Source organism: Sus scrofa, chromosome 9 (assembly GCF_000003025.6).
Source record: "Sus scrofa isolate TJ Tabasco breed Duroc chromosome 9, Sscrofa11.1, whole genome shotgun sequence".
Taxonomy (NCBI): domain Eukaryota; kingdom Metazoa; phylum Chordata; class Mammalia; order Artiodactyla; family Suidae; genus Sus; species Sus scrofa.
The window spans coordinates 71,980,642-72,004,543 of record NC_010451.4 but is presented as its reverse complement, the minus strand read 5'-3'; the positions used below and the strand labels follow the sequence as shown (position 1 = coordinate 72,004,543).

Below are 23,902 nucleotides of genomic sequence, written 5' to 3'. Positions count from 1 at the left end.
CAAGTATAGGCTCAAGGTGAAAGCTCTCAAAAAAACCACTGATAATTAGCAGCTGCATGAAACTGCAGAAAAGCATTATCTCTAGTTTCCCGAGCTTCTTACTGTTACAACCTGCTTTATCTATTTTGGTGAAACAACTAAACAGGGGAAAAATTAAACTCAAATGTTGCTAGTACTTAATATTAACACCACTAATTATTTTTGTTAAAAAAAGTGATGACCACATAAATAATAGGCTTACAATGACGAAAAAAATCTGTAAATTTATATATAAAATACCTGTTAGGAAAACATTATTATCATGTTTTAAGCTTAAAATATGAATCAAATGTAGTGCTTTCTGATTTATAGTCAGATACCAGCAAAGTATTATAAAATTATAATAGTATTTTAAAATATTTTATTCTTAAAGACTTCTTTTTTTTTTTTTTTTTGGTCTTTTTGCTATTTATTGGGCCGCTCACGCGGCATATGGAGTTTCCCAGGCTAGGGGTCAAATCGGAGCTGTAGCTGCTGGCCTATGCCAGAGCCACAGCAACGCTGGATCCAAGCAGCGTCTGCAACAGCTCACAGCTCACAGCAACGCTGGATCGTTAACCCACTGAGCAAGGGCAGGGACCGAACCCGCAACCTCATGGTTCCTAGTCAGATTCGTTAACCATTGCGCCACGATGGGAACTCCTTTTTTCTTTTTTTTGGCCATGCCCATGGCAAGTGGAAGTTCCCGGGCCAAGGACTGAATCTGAGCCACAGTAGCAATCTGAGCCACTGCAGTAACAATGCTAGATCCTTAACCTGCTGTGCCACAAGGGAACTACAATACTTAAAGACTTCTGCTCTTCACATCTGATTAGTATGTACCAACAGCAAATAGATTTTAGAATTACTAAATAAAGCTCTTCATGGTAACTACGCATCTGTATATAACATTATCTAGTGTGCAATTATTCTTGTTTTAATAAGATGAATTAAATAACACTGACAACTGATTATTTAAAAATAATATGAATACACATTTAAGACTCACAACAGAAAACTAAGCATATTTTTAAATCACAAAATATTTCCTAAAATATCTAATAATATGTTGTTACCTCAACAAATATAAAACTTAAAAACATTTTTACTTTTGACCGGCAAAAGATTAACTTTCTTTAAATGCTGATAACCAGTATAGCTTAATTTCTATTGTTAAAAAAAACTACAAAATATGAAATAATTTATATCCAGTCATGCTCCTGAACATACAGTCACATCCTATATTTTAAAATTAAATTAATTACCTTCAAATGTGCATATGTAATATTTTTCTGTGTTTTATAAAATGGTTGCCTGGTAAATATGTGAAATCTCTAAAAGAGTTCAAAGCTCTAATTAGGACATGATTTTTTTTCCCTCTTTTTCAATTTTACTGTACAAATATAAAGATGCACTTACAAGATAAATACTTGCTTTAGATATGAAAATTAAATGTCTGCTTCTATATGCTATTTCTTAACAAGATCTAAACCTGCCTTAAGATGAATTTAAACATTACTATAAAACAACAAGCAGTAACTTAATTTTTACAAAGCAAAACAAAAACGTAGGGAATCAAATACAGTATATCCAGCAAGCAAATGTCATTTATTACAGCAAACGGCACTCACTTTTTTTTGAAGTAAGATTTCTTCAAATATTTATCTAACTTTATACTAAAAACTCTTCTATCCAGTTAATATGTAGTTTATTCCTAATATCTACATAATACCTATACCTAATATCTAATAACATGAAATATAAAAAAAGTCATATTCAATATTTTCAAATCATTTAAGAAACTTTACATTAAAAATATGTATCAAGTTTAAATATTCTGTCACTTTAAAAGTTTCAGGGGAGGTAACAAAACTATTCTGAAAGCCATCTGTCTTGGTAAATATTAGCTAGTATACACAGTTAAAGCCATGAAAATCATAAAAAGTGCTGAATAACTTCTAGTTATACTGAATAACTTGTAGTGAATCATTTACAGCATTTAAGTGTTAAATGAACCTGAAATACTAACTATGCTAAATACCCTTAACAATGTTTATAGAATACATTTCACATAAAAAGCAGAAAAAAGCATCTCCTCACAGGATTAGCAGGTATATTAAAAATAAGTTTCTTATGGAGCAAGCAAAAAAGTTGAAATCAGAATCCAGGTTTCCTTTTTTTCTTTTGTGGAACCATAGCCAATATGCAGTATGATGGTAAACATTTCCTAACTGGCTCAATGACAATTCATGTAGCTGTTTTAGGTATGGCAATGTCTATTCCCTCAAATATAATCATTACATTTCTGGTCAGGATTGGCATCATAAACACAGAGAAGAAAGATTCTTAAGGACAAGCAAGATCTTTTAAACAGCTTGCCTGGCATGAGAGAAATATCTCATTCTGCTTTCTGAAATATTATCTCATTCTGCTTTCTGAAATTAAAAATGTCACCAAGGTGGGGCTTGTAGACCAAATTTAAACCTTTAATACATTCATTATTAGAGGATGAATGAGTAATAACACACCAAACAGGAAAACAAGATTCTATTCCATTTACTCTTACCAAAGACATTTAAAGTTCGTTTCTCAGTATAGTTTTTTAAAACTAAATATATAAAAAACTGAAAGCAAAAAATAAAACTATAAAAACCCAAATTTTTATACTTACTGAATACGGAGGGGTAGGCAGAGAAATTTTTGAAATAAGCTTTAATATGTGCCCATTTCTTTTATGAATAAAATGAAAAATAGAAGTGTTAATAATTACTGAGTTATTTTCATCCAAATGTTCACACAGAGGAAAAGGATGTGGTAAAGGCACACGAGATTCAACCTCATAAATGTCTTCATCTTGCTCTTCCAACCATGAGCCACTTTTGACAGCTGACAAATACGTCCTGTAAGAATCCATTCTAGAAGTTGTAGCTGCCAAGGTTCCTCATATTTTTATCAGTTTTCCACTACATTTAAAAAGTTTAGTTTATCAAGACATACCACAGCTGTATGAAAATTTCCTTTTGCCACTATCAAGTAAACATGAAATTAAGTCTACAACTAAATACAAAAGAAAAAAACCCACAAATCTAAAAAACAACCTGTATCTTCATCAGTCTTCAACAACAAAAAAGAACAAAGTTAAAAGCAAACATTTTCAATTAGAATAATTACTAAGTCATTGAAGAATGAAAATATAAATATCTAACTAGCTAAGCAATAAAACTGCTTTCGTATCAAATATGTCTGTGGAAATAAAAGTCTTCCAAGTAGATCCTGGCAGGGAAGGTCAAGTTTTAAATCTCCATAGTAGCAGTCTTAAGAATGTAGTTACAACATTATTTCCCTGTTGCCGCTGCTTCCCTCAGTGCTCCAAACTGAGCTACTCAAATGGCCTCTCATGCTGAGCCAAAGGATTCTTTCTAGTCAGTGTCCCCTGAGGAAAAGGTCAGAACAGAGGGTGTGGTTTAATGTCTCTTTACCTATAGGTACACTGACAGGTGGAATGTGAATTAATACGCCCACAAAAAAAGCCTGCCTAACAGGATCCAAGCTCCAACGTCAGAACACTGAAAAGGATATTTAGATAAGTTTATAATGCTTCTAAGATAAGCTAGTGTTTTTCCACTCCATTAAAAAATTGTTTCAATTTAAAAATGTGAAGTCATGTTGGTTTGATTCCACAATACCGATCAGTTCTTTAATTATATCAAATAATCATAATTACTTCTGGAAAAACTATTTCCTTTTGCTAAAAATAATATTCATTCTTTTGAGCAGTCATCAGAACTAAATCTAGGTAGTTCAGTTATAAGCTTTTTCTACACTGAATTGTTTACAGAGTGAATGTCAAAGGAAAAAAAATCCCTTTAAAAGGAATGCATTGTATATAATAGTAATTATACCACTTGTTATCCTATGAACTCTGACTAAAACTTAAAAGCCAAGTTCTGTATAATGGTCTCCTGGTAGCTCCAGAAATCTTGGCAATTGTGAACAAATCAGCTACTCAGAATTTTAAAAGATGAACAACATACTTTTTAATATTTAAGTAATAGAAAAAGCTTTCATTGTGGTGTCTTTTCTCTACCCAGAAACTAAATACTCTTAAATTACGATACCGGAGTTCCCGTCGTGGCGCAGTGGTTAATGAATCCGACTAGGAACCATGAGGTTTCGGGTTCGGTCCCTGCCCTTGCTCAGTGGGTTAACGATCTGGTGTTGCTGTGAGCTGTGGTGTAGGTTGCAGATGCGGCTCAGATCCAGTGTTGCTGTGGCTCTGGCGTAGGCCGGCAGCTACAGCTCCGATTCGACCCCTAGCCTGGAAACCTCCATATGCCACGGGAGTGGCCCAAAGAAATAGCAAAAAGACCCCAAAAAAAAAAAAATTATGATACCTTTATCTAGTATGGAAAAACCCATACTAAAAGAGAGCAGGTAATAACAAAAATTCATTTCATAGCCACTTTCACTACACGAATTTTTTTACAGGAGCTAATATTCAAACCTTTTATATTTCGTTAATAATTAGGGCAGAGAAAAATGAGATTTTCTTCAGAGAGTTCAGAATCTACAGGGATATGGTCTGGGCAGGGGAGGGGCTGCTGCCTCTTAGAATTCTGGACTAGGCAATGACAAATTTGTTTATTATGGTTTCTTATGTGAGGCCTCCAGTTAGTTTGTGAAAACATCTTAACATCTGTACAAGATGGAGATCTAACCTTACCACTGGTTCAGCTAAATTGGACTTTACTGGGGCTTTAGCAGATACAGATCATCAATATACTAAATGCTCAGCTTTATGAACTGGTGGGACCCATGCTCAGCATACCAAATACTTCTCAAAATAACCTTTCTCAGCTCCCTCTACAAATTACAGTTTATTTTGAATAATGTGGTGTCCAATTTCTCTTATTTGAAGCAAAAACAAAACCCTGAAAGTAAGACATATCCCTTTATAAGTAAGAACATTTAGGTCAAAGTAAGAACTAACTACAAAGCTCTCTCTCCAAGTGGGAGGGAAAAGACTCAAAAAAAGCAGCAAATTAACGTGATTTAGAATGTGGCAAACGGCTTTTTTTTTTTTTTTTTTGGTCTTTTTGCTATTTCTTGGGCTGCTACCGCGGCATATGGAGGTTCCCAGGCTAGGGGTCGAATCGGAGCTGTAGCCACCGGCCTACGCCAGAGCCACAGCAACGAGGGATCCGAGCCGCGTCTGCAACCTACACCACAGTTCACAGCAACGCCGGTTCGTCAACCCACTGAGCAAGGGCAGGGACCGAACCGCAACCTCATGGTTCCTAGTCGGATTCGTTAACCACTGCGCCACGAAGGGAACTCCACAAACAGCTTTCATAACAACAGTAAATTAACTGATGGCATGCTATATTAATTCACGTTCAGAAAAGTGATCTTGAATTAAAATAACTCAAATTATAGTCTATTTCCCGACCATCACTGTAAAACGTTGTTCATCCATGCAAAACAAAAATCTACAAGTAAGGGGTATCCCCTTATAACTGTGGTCAAGATTAAGAAACAAACCACTATGAAAACAGTAAAATTAGGAGCAGGGGGAAGACTCAACACAGCAATAAAGATGATTTAAAATGGGCAAACAGCTCTTCCCAAAACAGTATATTAACCGATGGTACATTATATATATATTGATGTTCAGATAGATTATTCTGAATTGGAATAATTCAAACTTCATATATATATATTTAATTTTAGAAAGTATATAAAAAGTCCTTGCAATCAAAAACAGTTAAACTAAAATTACCTCTATTTTTAGAAGGACAGCTTTTAATTATCTAGACTAGCTCTAACACCAGGTTTCAGATCATGAAGATTTTAATGTGTATTTGAAGGTATTAATTTGTGGTTTAGAGTTAGGTTTCCCAAACAAAATAGTTTAACTGTACAAAGTGAAGTTATTTAACCTTTTTTCCGCAAATATTTCCCTCAATTTGCATAACACTTCTTTTGCCCTCTTTTGTATTTTTCTAAGTTATTTTTCTAATAGACTGAATCCTGGATACAATGACCTGACAGAGCACTGACTAAGCTTATAATCAGCTCACGAGGGGCAACACCTAATAGTACATGCATTTCAACACTTTATTACTGTTTATGTTTAAACCACAACCATTACAAAGCAAAAAGCTTAACTTATAGTACTACTGTTTCATTCTCAGAAAAAGGCTCCTCTTTTGAGAAAATACAGAAACATGTACGTTACTCTCAAAAATGATTATTAATAAACTCAAAGAGAGTTGCCTATAATAAAAACTATTCTTTTATTATTTTCTTCTAATGCTTAAAGGAATCTCTTGGTAAATAACTGCCTATGGCCCTAAATAATATCTCTGGATTCTAGAAAACTTTAACTGCCAGAAGACTATTTCCCACAGCACAGACTGATTTCTATTTCTACCTGATCCAAGAATCAAGAATTTGAAACCACACTCTCAAAGATAACTTTTCTGCAGAACCACAAAGAGACTACTAAATAAAGATAATGTTAAAAAGATTACATTTCTAAGGGCTTGAGTAGTCTCAGCACTTTTATTCCTACTCTAACAAAAGGTATCACAACCAAAAGGAAACTGTAATAGGTTGAAAATGAGCCTGAATATATTTATGGTAGGCTGTCTCAGCAAGAGAGAAATAAAATCCACCACAATAAATGTCTTATTATATGGATTTGGACATACCATTGGGCAAATGATTTGTAAAATCAAATACATAAAGTAAAATACAGATATTCTGAAACCAGGCTATAAAGGCAGATACCCTGATACTTAGTAACAAAAATGCTTACTAGTTCTTTTATTAAGTCAAGATCCATCTATGGAACCTAAAGAAGTCCCCAAACTTAAAACTAAATAAGACAAGGTTTAATCACGTTTCTTCCGCTAAAATTATACAACATATAAAACACCACCATTTTTTTTTTTCTTTTGTCTTTATGGGGCCATACCCAAGGTATAGGGAGGTTCCCAGGCTAGGGGTCTAATCAGAGATGTAGCTGCTGGCCTACTCCATGGCCACAGCAATGCCAGATTTGAGCTGCGCCTGCAACCTACACCACAGCTCACAGCAACACTGGATCCTTAACCCATTGAGCAAGGCCAGGGATTGAACCCGCAACCTCATGGTTCTTAGTTGGATTTGTTTCTGCTGCGCCATGACAGGAACTCATAAAACACCACCATTAAAGAGGGGGGATAAAAAAGGAAAGAAAGAACCTTGAATATTCAACAGTATTTACTCAAGACTAGGGGCCTTTTCAATGAAACTCCTCCTCCACCCCAAACAAAAGCCCATTATCACGGGCAATAATCTCTCCAATCCTAAAGGAGACAAAATCTCTAGGCTCCAAAGGCCACATATTCCACTTGTATTCTGGATTCCATGCTTAACTACCCCAAGGACCTGGCTCCACAAAGCCCATCCCCTCTGACCTGCATCTGCAACTTTTCCATTCTCCTCAATATAAATATTCCAACCTTAAAAAAAGCATTCTCCCCTTTTTAAGCGAGTGCTCTCGTTTCCTTCACGAGAGAAGAAATTGCTGTCTCTACTTCTTCAACTCTTTTTAATTGTTTAAATTTTGAATTCCTCCTCTATCAATTCCATGTACCTATTCTCATCAAGGTCACTGATGACACTCATATTGAAAGATCCAATGGACACTACAACCTCAGCATCCATGACCTTTCCATGGTATGACATTTATGGAAAATCACTCATCTGGCTTTTATAACACTATTCAACTGATTTTCCTTTCATCTCTCATTCTTAATCTCTTTCGCAGACATACCTACCTGTATTTTTCTTTTAAATTTCAGCATCCTATCAGCACAAAAAATTAGCTCTGCACACTCTCCAAAATCATGGGTGTCCAATGTCTTTAAGTGATGACAACTTCCAATCTAGTCTCCCCAAACTCTAGACTCTAGTGAATATTTCCATCTTCTCATGCATTTCAAACTCAGATTATCTAAAACCAAACTCAATATTCACTTATTTTGCCACCCCTATCATGGTAAATGAAATACATCAAAAACTTAGTTGGTAAAAGATTCATGTGTGGTGTCGTCTCCTCTCCTTATCCCCCACGTCCAATGTCACACCAATTTTTATCAAATTCAACTTCTTACAAGTTTTAAAATCACTTTTCTCTTGTCCTAACTTGATTTCTATCCCTCTTCACTTGGGGTCTCCTGTCTCTGCACATCAGTATCTCTCCTCACTATCTTCCTACCCACCTACCCATCACATTGCTGCTAGAAGAATCTCTCGAAAACACAAATTTGATATTTTTTAAATTTTTTTATTGTTACTAATTAACTGTGTGTGTGGGGTGCCTGAGGCATATGGATGTTCCTAGGCCAAAGACAGAATCCAAGCCACTACAGTGACAACACCAGATCCTTAACCTGCTGCACCACAAGAGAACTCCTGATGTTATTATTTTCTACCAAAAATACTTCAATGACTCCCCATATGTTTCAGCATAAAGGTAAAACTCCTTAACTTAAGCCTCGAGGAGTCTGTGGCTTAACCACTGCTGTCCTTTTACCCTCAGCTTCTATCAGTTTCCCACAATCCACCCTGGATATTTACAACATGAAACTGTAAATATCCACTGTTCTCACATACATCATCTGATTTATAACATGTTATCTCTTGGACATAAATTTGCTTCTTGACCTGCCCACTTAGTTTCTACTTTTAAAAATCTTCACTTGGAAGTCTCATTTTCCCTTGAATTACACTTTCACCTGCATTACTCCACTGAAACTGCTCTTGTAAAGTAACCGATGACCCCTCAGATTTCAAAATCCATTCCTCACACTGTAACATGACTTGTCAGCAACAAGTGACAGAATGATTCACTCCTTTCATTTTCAAAGGGCAGGAAAAAATGGCAGTTTGGAGTATGGACTCTGAAGCCAGACTAGTTCAGTTCAAATTCTAATTTAACACCTGTCTTGTAAACCTGGGCAAGTTGTCTAACTTATGCTTCTGCCCGAACCCATCCATCTCCTCAGTCTGTTTTCAACAAAGTGGTCAAGGTGATCCTTTTGAAAAACCTAAGTTAGATCAGTTACTTAAAAACCTCTTAACCCAGAGCTGGAAACAATCCGTAATCCTTTGGATAAACAAACTGGTGCATCCATACAGTGGAACATTCCTCAGCTATAAAAAGGAACAGACTATTACCATGCAAAGATGACTCTTAGGTGCATTTTGTTAAGACAATGAAACCAAACCCAAAATAATGCATAATATACAATTTCATTTATGACACTTTGGAAAAGGCAAAACTATAAGGACAGAAAGCAACTAGTGGGTTGTCAAGGGCAGAATGTGCAAGAGGGGCTGACTATAAAAAGCAGAGCAGCATCACGGATGTGCAAGAGGGGCTGACTATAAAAAAGCAGAGCAGCATCATGGAATTTTGGGGTGACAGAAACACTTTGTATTATGTTTGTGGTGGTATATACATAACTCTACTGGTCTCATAACACAAAGTGAAATTTAATGTATGTAAATTTAAAAAAAATTCAACAAAATGTGGAGGTACTCAAAATGGAATAAAAACTATAACAAATGATTCTAATTGTATTAAAAATGGATAAAAAGGAGTTCCAGTTGTAGCTCGGTGAAAACAAAATCTGACTAGCATCTATGAGGATGTAGGTTAGATCCCTGGCCTCACTCACTGGGTGAAGGATCCGGTGTTGCCATGAGCTGCGGTGTAGGACACAGATGCAGCTTGGATCTGACATTGCTGTGGCATTGCTGTGGCTGTGGTGTAGGCCAGGAGGTGCAATTCCGATTCAACCCCTACTCTGAGAACCTCCATATGCCACAGGGATGGCCCTAAAAAAAGCACATACAAAAAAAGAACAACAAAACTACACTAAAGGAATACGGAGAAAAGAGTTTACCTAGGATACTTTGAAAAAAAGTATTTTGATTGTATACCATACAGCTAAAGACAAAGAAGTACTGTACATAAGTACTGTACTTAGTAAATTTGTTTTCATAGGGGTATAGGTTAGCAATTGTAAAATTACTTTGTGGGTATAAAATTACTTTATGGGTATAAGTGGCTTATCAGGTAAAATTACAGTAGATCATGAGAGTATGGTTTCTCACAGTTGGAGAACGAAGTTAAAAGGGAAAATGTTACAAAGAATGTTCTGTTACTAGACAGGAATTTGAGGTTTCAGTATGAATTTATATTTTTATTATATATACAGATAGATACAGAAATAACATACATACAAAGGTTTATACTGCATATATTTTCAAACTGTCTGCTGAGACAACCGTGACGCTTTAGTAACAATAAGCTAAAATAGCACCTAGATCTTGGTTTCTAAATATCACTCTCCAATAAAAGGAATTTGAATTCCTCGGAGAAGTGGTAATTCTAGGGCTGAGGCAGGAAAAATATAAAACAGGCTCAGGGTCTCGTTAGTGCAAATGCTCAAAAAAGTAAGCACTTCAAAAGTGCTCAAGTGCCAATATGAAATAGTTCTTAATGCCAAAGCTGGAACAAAGCAAATCACTATAGTAAGGATTGTGACCCATTGAAAAAAATTAATAGTCATGAGTTCACATAGACCTTGATTAGTTAAATAAATAAATGTGAGTGAAGAAAACACCTCTTAAAGAAAAATTCCAATCAATAAATGAAGGAATGAAGAAAACAGAAAATTACCTAAAAAAACACCACAGTAATAACTTTACAGGTAAGACTGACCAAGAGGTGCTAAAATTAGCAGTTGGAAGTTTAAGGAGAAAAAGGTATTTGCCTAGTATCAAGGTGCTTACCCCAAGGCATTTATTAATTACAAAAGGAAAATAATAATAATACACTGGAAAAACTCTCCAGATACAAGTAATCAAGATTAACATCACCCAACAATAAGACTTGTGCCTTTCTATTTGACATGCAGAGAAGCACATATTACTTCTGCGGTATTCTTGTCAAAAATTCAACAGGTTCATGTAATCATGAGAAAATATCCAACAAAACCAAACCTAGGGACATTCTACAAAACAACTGGCTAGTGCCTTTCAAGTGTCAAGGTTATGGAACACCTAGGGTTAGGGGAAGCTCAGGGAAGAGTATATGAGAACTCTTGGTACTATTTTTACAACTTCTCTGTAAGTCTATAATCATTTCAAAATAACAAGATAAAAAAATTGTACACAATGACTCCACACCTCATTAAAATTAAATTCCAAGCTCCATAGAATCTGGTTCCCAGGTATCACTCTGACTTCATTTCCCACACTTTGCCCACTCTCCTTGCTCCAGCTGCATTGGCCTCTTTATAAACCACACAAAGAGTTAGTATATGATCGCTTCAGGGCCTCGTACTTGATATTCCTTTCCCTGAAACATTTTTCCCCTACTTAATTACGTGGCTGTCTCCAATACATTTCTTTCTTTCTTCCTTTTTTTTTTTTTTTTTTTTTTTTAAATGGCTGCACCTGAGGTATATGGAAGTTCCTGGGCTAGGGGTTGAATCGAACTGCAGCTGCCAGCTTATGCCACAGCCACAGTAACGTGGGATCTGAGCCCCATCTGCAAGCTATGCTGCAGCCTGCAGCAACACTGGATTCTTAACCCACTGAGCAAGGCCAGAGATCAAACCCACATCCTCACGGAGACTATGCTGGGTTCTTAATGCACTGACCCACAATGGGAACTCCTCCTATACTTTAAGGCTTTTTCTTGACTAACACATTCTTAGGCCTTCCTTAATTTTCCTGTATAAAACATCCTTTTCCCCCATCATGGTCTATCTTTTCATATTTTATTTTTCTGCACATCAGATATCATCATACAGCACATATTTATTTATTATTGGTCTCCATCATTATAATGTAAGTTTTATGAAAGCAGGGATTTTGTATATTTTGGTCAATGTTATACTACCAGTTACCTAGAAGGGCAATGGTTATATAGTAGATACTCAATAAATTTGATGAATGAGTGATTCATCTGAAAGTATCAAGTCCTCCAGCAAACTTTATTTGTTCCCACCCCACTCTCAACTCAGATGCTGTTCTCTTTTCTAGTCTTGGGGTATCCTATGCTGAGCTATTTACCTGAGTTTCTCTTTCACTGCAAGCAAAAACATATTACAGCAGTGTCAGTTCTGTTTTAGAATTTTTTTATGACAAGAGAAAAAAAAATTAAGGTAAAAGGGAAATATTCCATTATGAAGAAGAACCAAGTGACACCTTACAGGAAAAACGGAACACTAGTTATTTCACAAAGAAGGCTATACATTATTTTGTATTATCACATTCAAAATCATTTTAGTTATTAATGACATATTCTAAAGAAGTCAATGTCTCATGGAATAGTAGTAACTGCACCAAATTTAAAGAAAATTTTGCAAAGTTTCTATTCCCACTGCCTTAAAAATACAATTCACCTAAAAAATATGACTTTTATATCAAATGTCAAATATTTTAAGCTCTTATTTAATTAATTTATTTATTTATTTTGTGTTTTTAGGGCCATACCCACGACATGTGGAGGTTCCCAGACTAGGGGTCGAAATGGATCTGTGGCCAATGGCCTACACCACAACCACAGCAACTCCAGATCCGAGCTGCATCTGCAACCTACACCACAGCTCACAACAACGCCGGATCCTTAACCCACTGAGCAAGGCCAGGGATCAAACCTGCGTCCTCATGGATGCTAGTCAGATTTGTTTCCACTGAACTATGACAGGAACTCCCGAAGCTCTTATTTAATACATACTAGCAGAACACCTCAAAATTCAGCTAGAATAATGTGAACATTATGATAATAATTTCTAGGTCAGTGGTTCTCAAACTTTAGTGTGTACCAGTATCACCTAAAGGTCTTGTTAAAAGACAGGCTGCTGGGACACAGAGAACAGACCTGTGGTTACCGAGGGGGAGAGAGGGGGATGGACTGGGAGTTTGGGGTTAGTAGATGCAAACTATTACACTAGAATGTACAAACAACAAGGGCCTATTGTATAGCACAGAGAACTATATCCAATCCCCTGGGATAGTCCATGAATGGAAAATAATACATATGAAAAAGAATGTATATATATATATATGTATGTATGACTGAATCAGTGCCGTACAGCAGAAATTTGCACAATATCGTTAATCCACTATATTTTGAACATTTTTTTTAAATTTAAGAAATTTTTAAAAATTCAGTCCCTTCAACAGAAAAAAAGGATAGGCTTCTGGATTCCATATTTCAATAGGTCTGGGGTGTGGACTAAGAATTTACATCTAGAACAAGACCTCAATTATATTTATTTTGCTGCTTATAGAGATCACACTTTTAGAAGTATTTACCACTCTTGTCAAAATTTCTGTGATCTATTCAGTAATATTTAAACTAAGACAATACAGTAAAATCTAAATAACAGATCACTGCTTTAGTATTTAACAAACTGAGAATAATCAGGCTCCTACTGTACCTTACCACCTGTCACATAAGCAGATGTGATGAGCTGTAACCTTAGCCTGGGAAACAACATCTCCCACACTCGCATCCTGACAGTGTTAATGGATTATGGGGAAAGTTTCTCCTCAATAGCCTGTAGGAACAAGTCCAACCACCGATCACTTCTGATTTATTTACCCTTTTCCATATAGCTTGTCAAAAAACAAATATTACAGTGCATTACCCAGACTGTCCATAAATTACAATGGGTATCAGGTAATATAAAAAGCATCAATGAAGCCCAGATATCAGAAATAAGAAGAAATCATAGACATTCTTTCAACTTCTCAACTTCTGTTTGAAATGCACATGGATCTAGAACACTCTGAATAAAGATGTCAGTGAAAATGTTAATAATACTGGCCCTGTGGCTGGCAACAATGAGACATTCACTTGATTAACACAACAGCTATGAGTCTACAGATAAACTAAACATTGCTTAAATGCGTGAAATTTCTTCATTTTAAAGCAGCAGTTAATTTTTCAAATTCTGTATAGAGTAACTTAAACAATTACCATACAGGTATAAAAATCTTATAGAGAAAATTGTAAGTTAGGCCATAAAGGTAGTGGCATATACCCTCAAAAATTCTATGAAAACAATACTGTGAAAACTGTCCCTCACTAATTTCCTAACCAAGGTAGTAAAGTGGGGTAATCTAATCATATTTGTGAAAAGGATGTAAAAATTGCATGAAGGAATTATAGGTTTCATTTATTATACTGAAATAGTAGTGTGTTATACTTGAGCATATGGTTTATTTTAAAGATTCCTTATACTAATCCTTTGGATAAATAATGTATATTGTAATGGAGGATTTTGTACAATGGTAAAGTTAAAATCTTTTTATCAGAAAAAGAATATGTATGAGTCCAGAAAAACTGAAAATTAAAACAATGAATTTTATTTTTTTATTTTTATTTTTTGCTTTTTAGGGCCACATCAGTGGCATATGTAGATTCCCAGGCTAGGGGTCCAACCCAAGCTATAGCTGCCAGCCTGCACCGCAGCCACAGCAACCCAAGATCCGAGCTGCGTCTGTGACCTACACTACAGTTCATGGCAACATCAGATCCTTAACTCACTGAGTGAGGCCAGGGATCCAACAGGCAACCTCATGGTTCCTGGTTGGATTCATTTCTGTGGCACCATGACAGGAACTCCAGCAATGAATTTTAGAACCTAAAGTGTCCATTGGTATATTACATTAACCATCACCATCCGAAAGGCTACTGATAGCAATACCCGTTATCACAAGGACAACAAATTAATAAAGGAGAACCAAACTAAATTTCTGTGAGTCACTAAAAGAAACATGTAGTCTCCATTCCCTGCTTAAAAAAAAAAAAAAAAAAAAAAAAAAAAAAAAAAAAAAAAACCTACTTCAAACTCAGTACATATTAATAAGGTTACCTGACTACTAGTTTCACTTATGGCTTCTAGGAGTTTTTCAACTGCTGCTTGTAGTCGAGAGCTAATATTCAGCATAAGCTCTTCATTTTCAGGGTCTATTTCAGTTCCAGCAAATCCACTCCTCACGAGCCGTTTTGAGAGCTCTGTTCCTTCCTCTGTTACTTTTGACCACATGCTACTGTCATTTCTTGGTATATCACTTCCAGAGTAAGATGATAAGGATTCATCTGTAACTAGAATAACAGTATTTTAAAGGTAATAAATCAATTATAATTAATAAGTATAGCTGATAAGTTATAAAACAACATGAAATTAAAAGTTGAAATCATTGGATCTATAAAGCCTCTTAATAACCTTATCACAAAATAAATAAAATAGGCAAATACAGAATGTAATATTTTCAATAACCTATCAGGTCTAAGAATGGGAAGAATAATGCTATGCTTATAGGACTTGGTATAAATTAATATTTGAGATAGTATTTTTCTTTGATTAAAAAATTTTAATTGGGAGCATGGGGTTATCAGACACAACTTAGAATAGATTTACAAGGAGATCCTGCTGAGTAGCATTGAGAACTATGTCTAGATACTCATATTGCAACAGAACAAAGGGTGGGGGGAAAATGTATACATGTAAGAATAACTTGATCCCCATGCTATACAGCGGGGGGGGGGAATTTAAGACTCCTTTCAATAAATATTTACTAAATGTGCACCATATAGGGTTTACTAAGTAATGGAGACATACAGCTGGCATGATCTGGTTCCTATCCTCCAGAACATCACACACAGTGTAATGAAAAAACATATAAACAACAATATGAAAAGAAAAACACTGTGTAAGGGCATGTTCCAGCTGTATGGAAGGATAGAAGGGCTTGATTTTGGAGCAGACCCTTTGATTTCCTATACTGAGCAGCATGACCTGCTCAGCTAGACAGTAAAAGTGACTAAGATCTTTTTGTCACTTTTGCTACTTTTTAGAATGTATAATGGGAAGAGGCCAGACTAATGAGCAGTTCTAATTTTAACTACAGACTCATGGTTTTTTTTTTTTTTTTTTTTTTTTTTTTTTTTTTTTTCTTTCCTTTCCTTTTTAGGGCCACACCTGCAGCATATGTAAGTTCCCAGGATAGGGGTCGAATCGGAGCTACAGCTGCAAGCCTATGCCACAGCCACAACAACACAGGACCCAAGCTGCCTCTGTGACCTACACCACAGCTCATGGCAACACTGGATCCCCAGACCCACTGAATGAGGCCAGGGTTGGAATCTACATCCTCATGGATACTAGTCCAGTTTGATTCTGCTGAGCCACAATGGGAACTCGTACAGCATCTTTATCCAAGGAATTAATTGCATTCTGGTGACATTTTCTTTTAATGGATACAGAGAATTTGACAATCTGAGCAAAGATAACACTCCAATATGATGCGAAGTCAAGGCTTTATGGGGTGAAAGTACACAGAGAAGCAAGAATGAGGTAGGAGAAAGAGCTGAAAAAAGGGGGCTAGAAAGTAGGGTGGATTCAAGGTGTGAATGGTCTTAAATTTTATAGGAAGCTGGAGGTTTGGTTATCAAATCATGGGGAAGTAAACCATTTTTTGAGAAGCGAGATAATAATGAAATCTACGAATTGGAAGCAACCTAAAGCAATGCAGAGGAAGGACTGGAGAAGGAGAAGAGTCTGGCTAGAATGTTATTTCAACTGCCCTGGTGAGAAATGTTAAAGGCATGATATAAAATGAATGGGCATTGGGCAAAGGTTAGAAGAGACTGAATGTATAAGACAAGGGAGAAAGAAATGTAGTCAAAGATGACCCTGGGTTTCCAGCTGAGATGATTCTTAGAGAAGAGTCATTAAGAGAAATACTAAAAAATCAGGAGAAAGTGTACAGAGTAAGCATGAAAAATGGTTAGTCTGAAGTGTTAATAGGCTATGTGAAGGAACTAAGTCGACTTTTGGAAATCTGGGTCTGCAGAGACTTAGTACTCACTTGTAGAAAGGTGAGAGTCAAATCTTGGAAGTAGACACATTTGTTTTAAGAGCCCAAATACAGGAGTTCCCATGGTGGATCAGTGGTAACGAACCTGACTTATATCCTTAAGGATGTGGGTCTGATCCCTGGCCTTGCTCAGTGGGTTAAGGATCTGGCATTGCTTGAGCTGTGGTATAGGTCGCAGACACAGCTCAGATCAGGTGTTGCTGTGGCTGTGGTGTAGGCCGACAGCTATGGCTCCGATTCAACTCCTAGCCTGGGAACTTCCATGTGCTATAGGCGTGGCCCTAAAAAGGAAAAAAAAAAGAAGCACAAACAGATGGAGCCTCTGTATAAAATAAGCCAACAAAAGAAAATGTGTTTAGAAAAAATAGAGAAAGACAGGAAAGAGATGTTCAAGAGACAAGAAGAGAACATTTCAAAAAGATAGAGATTTCAATTATGTTATTTGTCAAGAAAGTCAAATAGGACAAAAACTGAGAAGATGCTACTGGATTTAACAACTGGGAGGTCACTGTTGTCCTTAGAGAGCAACACTGGTACTGTAGAAACAGAAACCAAAGCTGGTGAAAGTTGGTCTAATTGCTCTTAAGAGTTTGGTAAAGTTTACCTTAAGGGGGAACAAAGTTAAGAAAAACCTTTTTTTTTTGTTTTTGTTTTTTTTTGTTATTATGAAGCTAACAGCATGTTTTAGGGTATACAGAAGGAATCAATGAGAATGAAAAACACTTAAGATACTATATTAAACAGGAACAAATCTCAAACACAAAATATAAAGATATATAAAACAAAATGGATTATAAAAAGCCACCAAATGTTAATTTTTAATGGCTAATAAAAGACATTAAAGTACCTAGAAAAGATGAAGATGTCAACCAGCTTAATGAATTTTATTGATAACATTTTGAAGATATAAACAAAAATAATCTGAATATGTTCCAATGAAGAAACAGAATGTGTTTACTCCAATGAAATAAAAGAATGAAAACAACATTAAACTTGTATCATATTTATAATAACTAGTCTTTGGTGGGAAAAGCAGAGAAAAATATTAAATTGGCAGAGTAATTTCATAAAATGTCAACAGAAATCTCAGAATGACCAGTTTGGTGAACAGAATCATGATTTCAGATTGACAAACCACTCAGAATTGTGTCTTACGTGCACCCGCATGTTCATTGCAGCACTATTCACAATAGCCAGGACATGGAAACAACCCAAATGTCCATCAACAGATGATTGGATTCGGAAGATGTGGTAAATATACACAATGGAATATTACTCAGCCATAAAAAAGAATGACATAATGCCATTTGCAGCAACATGGATGGAACTAGAGACTCTCATCCTGAGTGAAATGAGCCAGAAAGACAAAGACAAATACCATATGATATCACTCATAACTGGAATCTAATATCCAGCACAAATGAACATCTCCTCAGAAAAGAAAATCATGGACTTGGAGAAGAGACTTGTAGCTGCCTGACGGGAGGGGGAGGGAGTGGGAGGGATCGGGAGCTTGGGCTTATCAGACACAACCTAGAATAGATTTACAAGGAGATCCTGCTGAATAGCGTTGAGAACTTTCTCTAGATACTCATGTTGCAACAGAAGAAAGGGTGGGGGAAAAAATATAATTGTAATGTATACATGTAAGGATAACCTGACCCCCTTGCTGTACAGCGGGAAAATAAAAAAATTATTAAAAAAAAAAAAAAAGAATTGTGTCTTAAATATAGCAGATGATGGTTATTCAAAAATTCTTTAGTCACTTATTTTATGGATTATACCATGTTCATTCCATATAGACAGCAGTAAACTTCTCAGGATAAGCAGGATGGGTGATATGATAGAGCATTCTCCTGCCCCAATAACCTGAGGATTTCCAGGGCTTCAAGTGGAAACCACTGACTCTAGTCTAACTCTTGTACCTAACAGATAAACTGGACTGAAGCCCAGGGTAAACCAGAAACTTGCCAAAGGTCACAGTGAGCTAAAACAATCAAGGACCTCCTCATTCATAATCTGGCATTCTTTCTGCACCATCACACTGCTCAAAAAAAAAAAGCTGCAAATGAAATTCAGTCCCTGTTCTCTTCAGGGAAGTATAAGCTTTCTACCACCGAAACATCACATTACAGGACATTTCCTTTTAACCCCCTGGAGGAAGTCATTTTTATGAACCAGTCTAGTATTCACTCAAGTTCAAGCAATTTCACATTGGCTCAAAATTTCCCTTCAGTTTCATAAAGTAGGTTCCTCTTATGCGGAGCAAATTAGTAAGTCAATTATTTATTTTTTTGGAGAGCTAGCAAGTCCACACATGTTTAAAATCTAAACAAGTTTAGACTTGAAGGCTGAAAACAGATCACAAGTGTTACTACCTACAATAAAAAGGCATATATAAAAATTGAAAAGCAAAAGTTGTTTTGTATTAAATAGGGCATAAAATATTTTAAAAGTTCACTTTAGTTTTTACAATAATATTTACATTAAAACTAAGAAACATCAGAGACATCTTACATATGGGACAGGGTATCAATATTTTAAAGACAATGTTTTCTTTAAAGTTTTAACTTATATTCCTTTAATTCAATATTTTCTTCAAGATGCAAAATGAAGCTAAGTGTCCCCAAATGATATTAGTGGTCTTCCTAATTCTGTTTCTAAGACTAGCACAACATTGCCAAAAACAAGAACATAAAAACTGAGTAATTAAACGGAAAGTGCACATTATAACCCCAACAAAATTCTTATCTCTTGTTTTTCTTTTCTTTTGCTTTTTATTGGTTGCACCCACAGCATATGAAGGATCCCAGGCTAGGGGTTGAAGCAGAACTATAGCTGCCAGCCTTCGCTACAGCCACGCCAGATCCGAGTCTCATCTGTGACCTACACCACAGCTTACCACAATGCCGGATCCTTAACCCACTGAGCAAGACCAGGGATTGAACCTGCATCCTCACAGATACTAGTTGTATTCGTTTCCGTGGCACCACTACAGGAACTCCATCTCTGCTTTAATATTCTTATACTGTACTTAATTGTGAATTTAATCTTTCCTCTTATATCTTACTATTATTCTTTATCAGTTAACAGTTAAATAATCAAAGTTGTTTTTAATTTTAACTTTTTATTTTTGGCCGTGCCAATTGCGTGCAGAAGTTCCCAACCCAGTGATTGAACATACACCACAGCAGCAACCCCCAGCCATAGCAGTGACAATGCAAGATCCTTAACATGCCTTGCCACCAGAGAACTCCCCAAATTTATTCTTTTCAAACTTTGTTGAAGTTTTTTTTTTGTTATTTTTAGGGCCACACCCATAGCATTTGGAAGTTCCCAGGCTAGGGGTCCAATTTGAGCTGCAGCTGTCAGCTTACACCACAAGCACAGTAACACCAGATCTGAGCTGCATCTGCAATCTAAACCACAACTCACCGCAGTGCGAGATCCTTAACCCAATGAGCGAGGCCAGAGATCAAACCCACGTCCTCATGGATGCTAGTTGGGTTTATTACTGCTGAGCCATGACAGGAACTCTTGTTGTTGTTAGAAGTATTTTTTAAATTAACTTCACTCTTGGTTAAGCTCTCAATCAAGGGCTATTTATTTTCTACATATGAATTTTGATGTATATAATTAGGTAATATTTTCTTGGCCTCATTGTAAAAGTATTTATCAAATTACGCTTTTAAAAAACAATTATTTCATAAACTAGTTTCACTCAAACATCTAGGAAAGGGGGCATTTTGCTGTTCTACAGTTATTCAAAAGACACTTTGAGGAATGTTCGGTACATTACAAAAATATTTTTTGTTTTTGTTATCAGTTCTCCTAGATATTTCTAAGTGGTTGCTGAAATATTTGGCAAACAACATACCTTAAAAGACAGCAAACTCACTTACAGAGCAGCGTTCCCATAGTTACAAAAGGAAAAAAGTTGGTAATTTAACTCAGGCTGAGAGGATTATATTTATGTTCCTTTTCTATAAGATAGCAGACCTAAAAGAACATCTGATCTACTAGTCTTCTTTCTTGCATGGTTGCATCTAAATCTCTTAATATAGATTAAATATGTCTATGTCCTATTATTTTTTAATAGCTGCATTCGTGGCATATGGAAATTCCTGGGACGGGGATTGAATGCTCCACAGCGACTCCACAGCTGCTACAGTTGTATTCTTAACCCACTGCACCACAATGGGAACTCCATGTCTATGCCCTATTTTAAGATTTCTGGAGTTTCTGCTGTGGCTCAGATGGTTAAGAACCCAAAATAGTGTCTGTGAAGATGCAGTTTGAACCCCTGGCCTCTCTCAGTGGGTTAAGGATCCAGAGTTGCCACAAGCTGTGGTCACAGATAGGTCACAGATGCAGCTCGGATCTGGAGTTGCCATGGCTGTGGCATGAGTTTGCAGCTGCAGCTCTGATTTGACCCCTAGCCCAGGAACTGCCATAAGCTGTAGGTACGGCTATAAGAAGAAAAATAAAAAAGATTTCCAATGATAAAGTAAGCAGTACTGTCAGTCTAATTCTATAACCATTTATTGAACAATTTCTTTTTGCTCTATGTTTTACAACAATTCTCAGTCTAGTGAAGGAGGCAATGAAATTGTGATTCAAGAATAAATAAAATCATGGTATTTAATGTTTACTTAATACCATTTAATATCTATCTAGTTCAATCAACTAAGGCTTTTAATAAATATTTAGGAGTACCCCGGAAGCCTAGTGGTTTAGGATCCATATCATTGTCACTGCTATGGTTCTGGCCACTGCTATGGAATGGGTTCAATCCCTGGCCTGAGAACGTCCACATGCCATGGGTGTGGCAAAAAAAAAAAAAAAGGGAAAGAAAAGAATGAGTTTTAAAGAAGTTTAAAGTTACAGTATTATTTCAGCTCTTACTTAAAACGCATTTTTTAAAATTATCTTTGAATGTAACTGAGGCTTTAAAAATCATTTTTACTTAAAAATTAGAAATCAAGCTTTTCTCTGCACTTAGAAACATGTTACTGGCCAACCTATAATCAGGCCAACTTTCTCTCAGTAGGATAATTTCTTTTCCTTCTTCCACATGAAACTTCATAAACAGAATGCTCTGAAAAACTGTGTAAGCTGGCATTTTTATTTTTAGATGACTGGGGTCCAAATGGGGAGAAGTTCTTGGGTATGGAATGGTAGTGATGAAAGGCCTTGATCATCTGATCCAAGTGGCCAGACCCTGGCTTTCTCCATCTGACAAAAACTTTTTCCACTTTTATTTCCTGATCCCTCTCCAGCAAGGAACAAGGAATTGGAAAAAAAATAACATTAGAGACTGGAGCTTAGCAACCGTGAAAGTAAGAAATCCAAAGACGAGTCTAGCCAACACAGCCAGAAAGGAAGAATTAGGAAGACAGCTATGTCATGTCATGTTAGGACCTAACCCTCGGATCTGCACATACTCTGTCATACTTCAAAATGTTTTCCCAAAAGGAAGAAGGACCTAGGAGAAGACAGTCCAAAGACAGATCAAGCCTTGGGTTTTTTTCTTTTTTTTCTTTTTAGGGCCGCACCCACGGCATATGGAGGTTCCCAGGCTAGGGGTCCAATTGGAGCTGTAGCTGCTGGCCTATGCCATAGCCACAGCCACACAGGATCCAAGACACATCTGTGACCTACACCACAGCTCACGGCAATGCCGGATGCTTAACCCACTGAGTGAGGCCAGGTATCAAACCTGTGTCCTCATGGATGCTGGTCAGATTCGTTAACTGCTGAGCCATGACTGGAGCTCCAAACCTTGGGTTTCTTAGAAAGACTTTCTTCTAACCATCTCAACAGGTATGTGAAACTGATGCTTGATTCTTAAAAGCTTTTTATTTCTAAGCTTTCCTTAATTTACAGGATGGTTTCAGGATGTTGCTTAAACCTCAGAGATATTGGTTAAGAGTCCCGAGTGGTGATATGGAACTTTTCTTTCACTGAAGAAATTAAACAGCGTTTGGTTGATGTAGCACAATAATAACCCTGAGTTATGTGTAATGAAACTCTAATACACTCCCTTGCAAATGCTAACAACAATGCTCTTTTGAGAAGACCGGCTCTAGTGTATTTGTGTTTGGAGGTCTTTTTATTGGAAAATACTTTAATATTTTCTCTTCTGTATTTTCGACACATAGTAAGGTGCTTTGAACTCAGCAAGATTTGTTGAAGATAATGATGATAGTTTCAACAGCATATAAAACTTTTACCTCCTGTATGTTCCTCATGGACACATGACTTTATTGGTGTCTCTGCTTCTGACATCCAAATTAGGCAGGCAGATGACTGGCCTTTACTAGATCTATCTAGAATACCAAGGACATGGCGACCAATTGTTTCTTCAACAGCTGCTGTTGTCTTTACAACTTCTAAGAGGATTTTCAAAAGTCTATTATTAGCCTTCTGGAGTGCATACCTGTATAGATAAGGAAACATTTATTAAAAAGTTTAAACTTTTAAAGCAAACATTTCATTATTTTCCACAAAAAATACACTAAAAAATATTTGACTTAAAAAAATCAAACTTCCTATGATCCTATTAAAATGATATGCAATAGCACAATGAAGTGCCTTTTGTATTTGATTTGACATAAAATTTTTTCTTCTGAAAAATTTATCAGTGAACTATAACATTTTCTTAAATGTGCAGCATTTTATTGACCTAAAAGAAATCAAATAACCAAAGTTTTAAGCTAGAAGAGTTTTCTCAACTAGAAGAAAATTTTAGGGAGATGCAAAAGCTCAGTTTTATAAAGTGTAGCAGTACCTAAGCATATGCAAGTTATTGAGCTAGTAATACCATTTACAGTTACACTTAAACATTTTCTATTCAAATTTTTATATGTAGAACAATATATTTTAAAATGTAACAGAACAATTTCACCAGAAAAACAAATGTGTT

At 36.1% G+C, this 23,902-nt stretch overlaps 1 protein-coding gene across 20 annotated transcripts in view; it reads right to left on the bottom strand.

Annotated features, from left to right (window-relative positions):
* Positions 1-23,902, bottom strand: part of AKAP9 (A-kinase anchoring protein 9) — a 159,284-nt gene that overhangs the window by 50,355 nt on the left and 85,027 nt on the right. For all 20 annotated transcript variants that reach the window (XM_021102183.1, XM_021102193.1, XM_021102192.1 and 17 more), the window contains 2 exon segments: positions 23,211-23,416; positions 14,970-15,202 (listed from right to left, as the gene is read on the bottom strand). In XM_021102183.1, coding sequence (XP_020957842.1) covers positions 14,970-15,202; positions 23,211-23,416 — 439 coding nt within the window.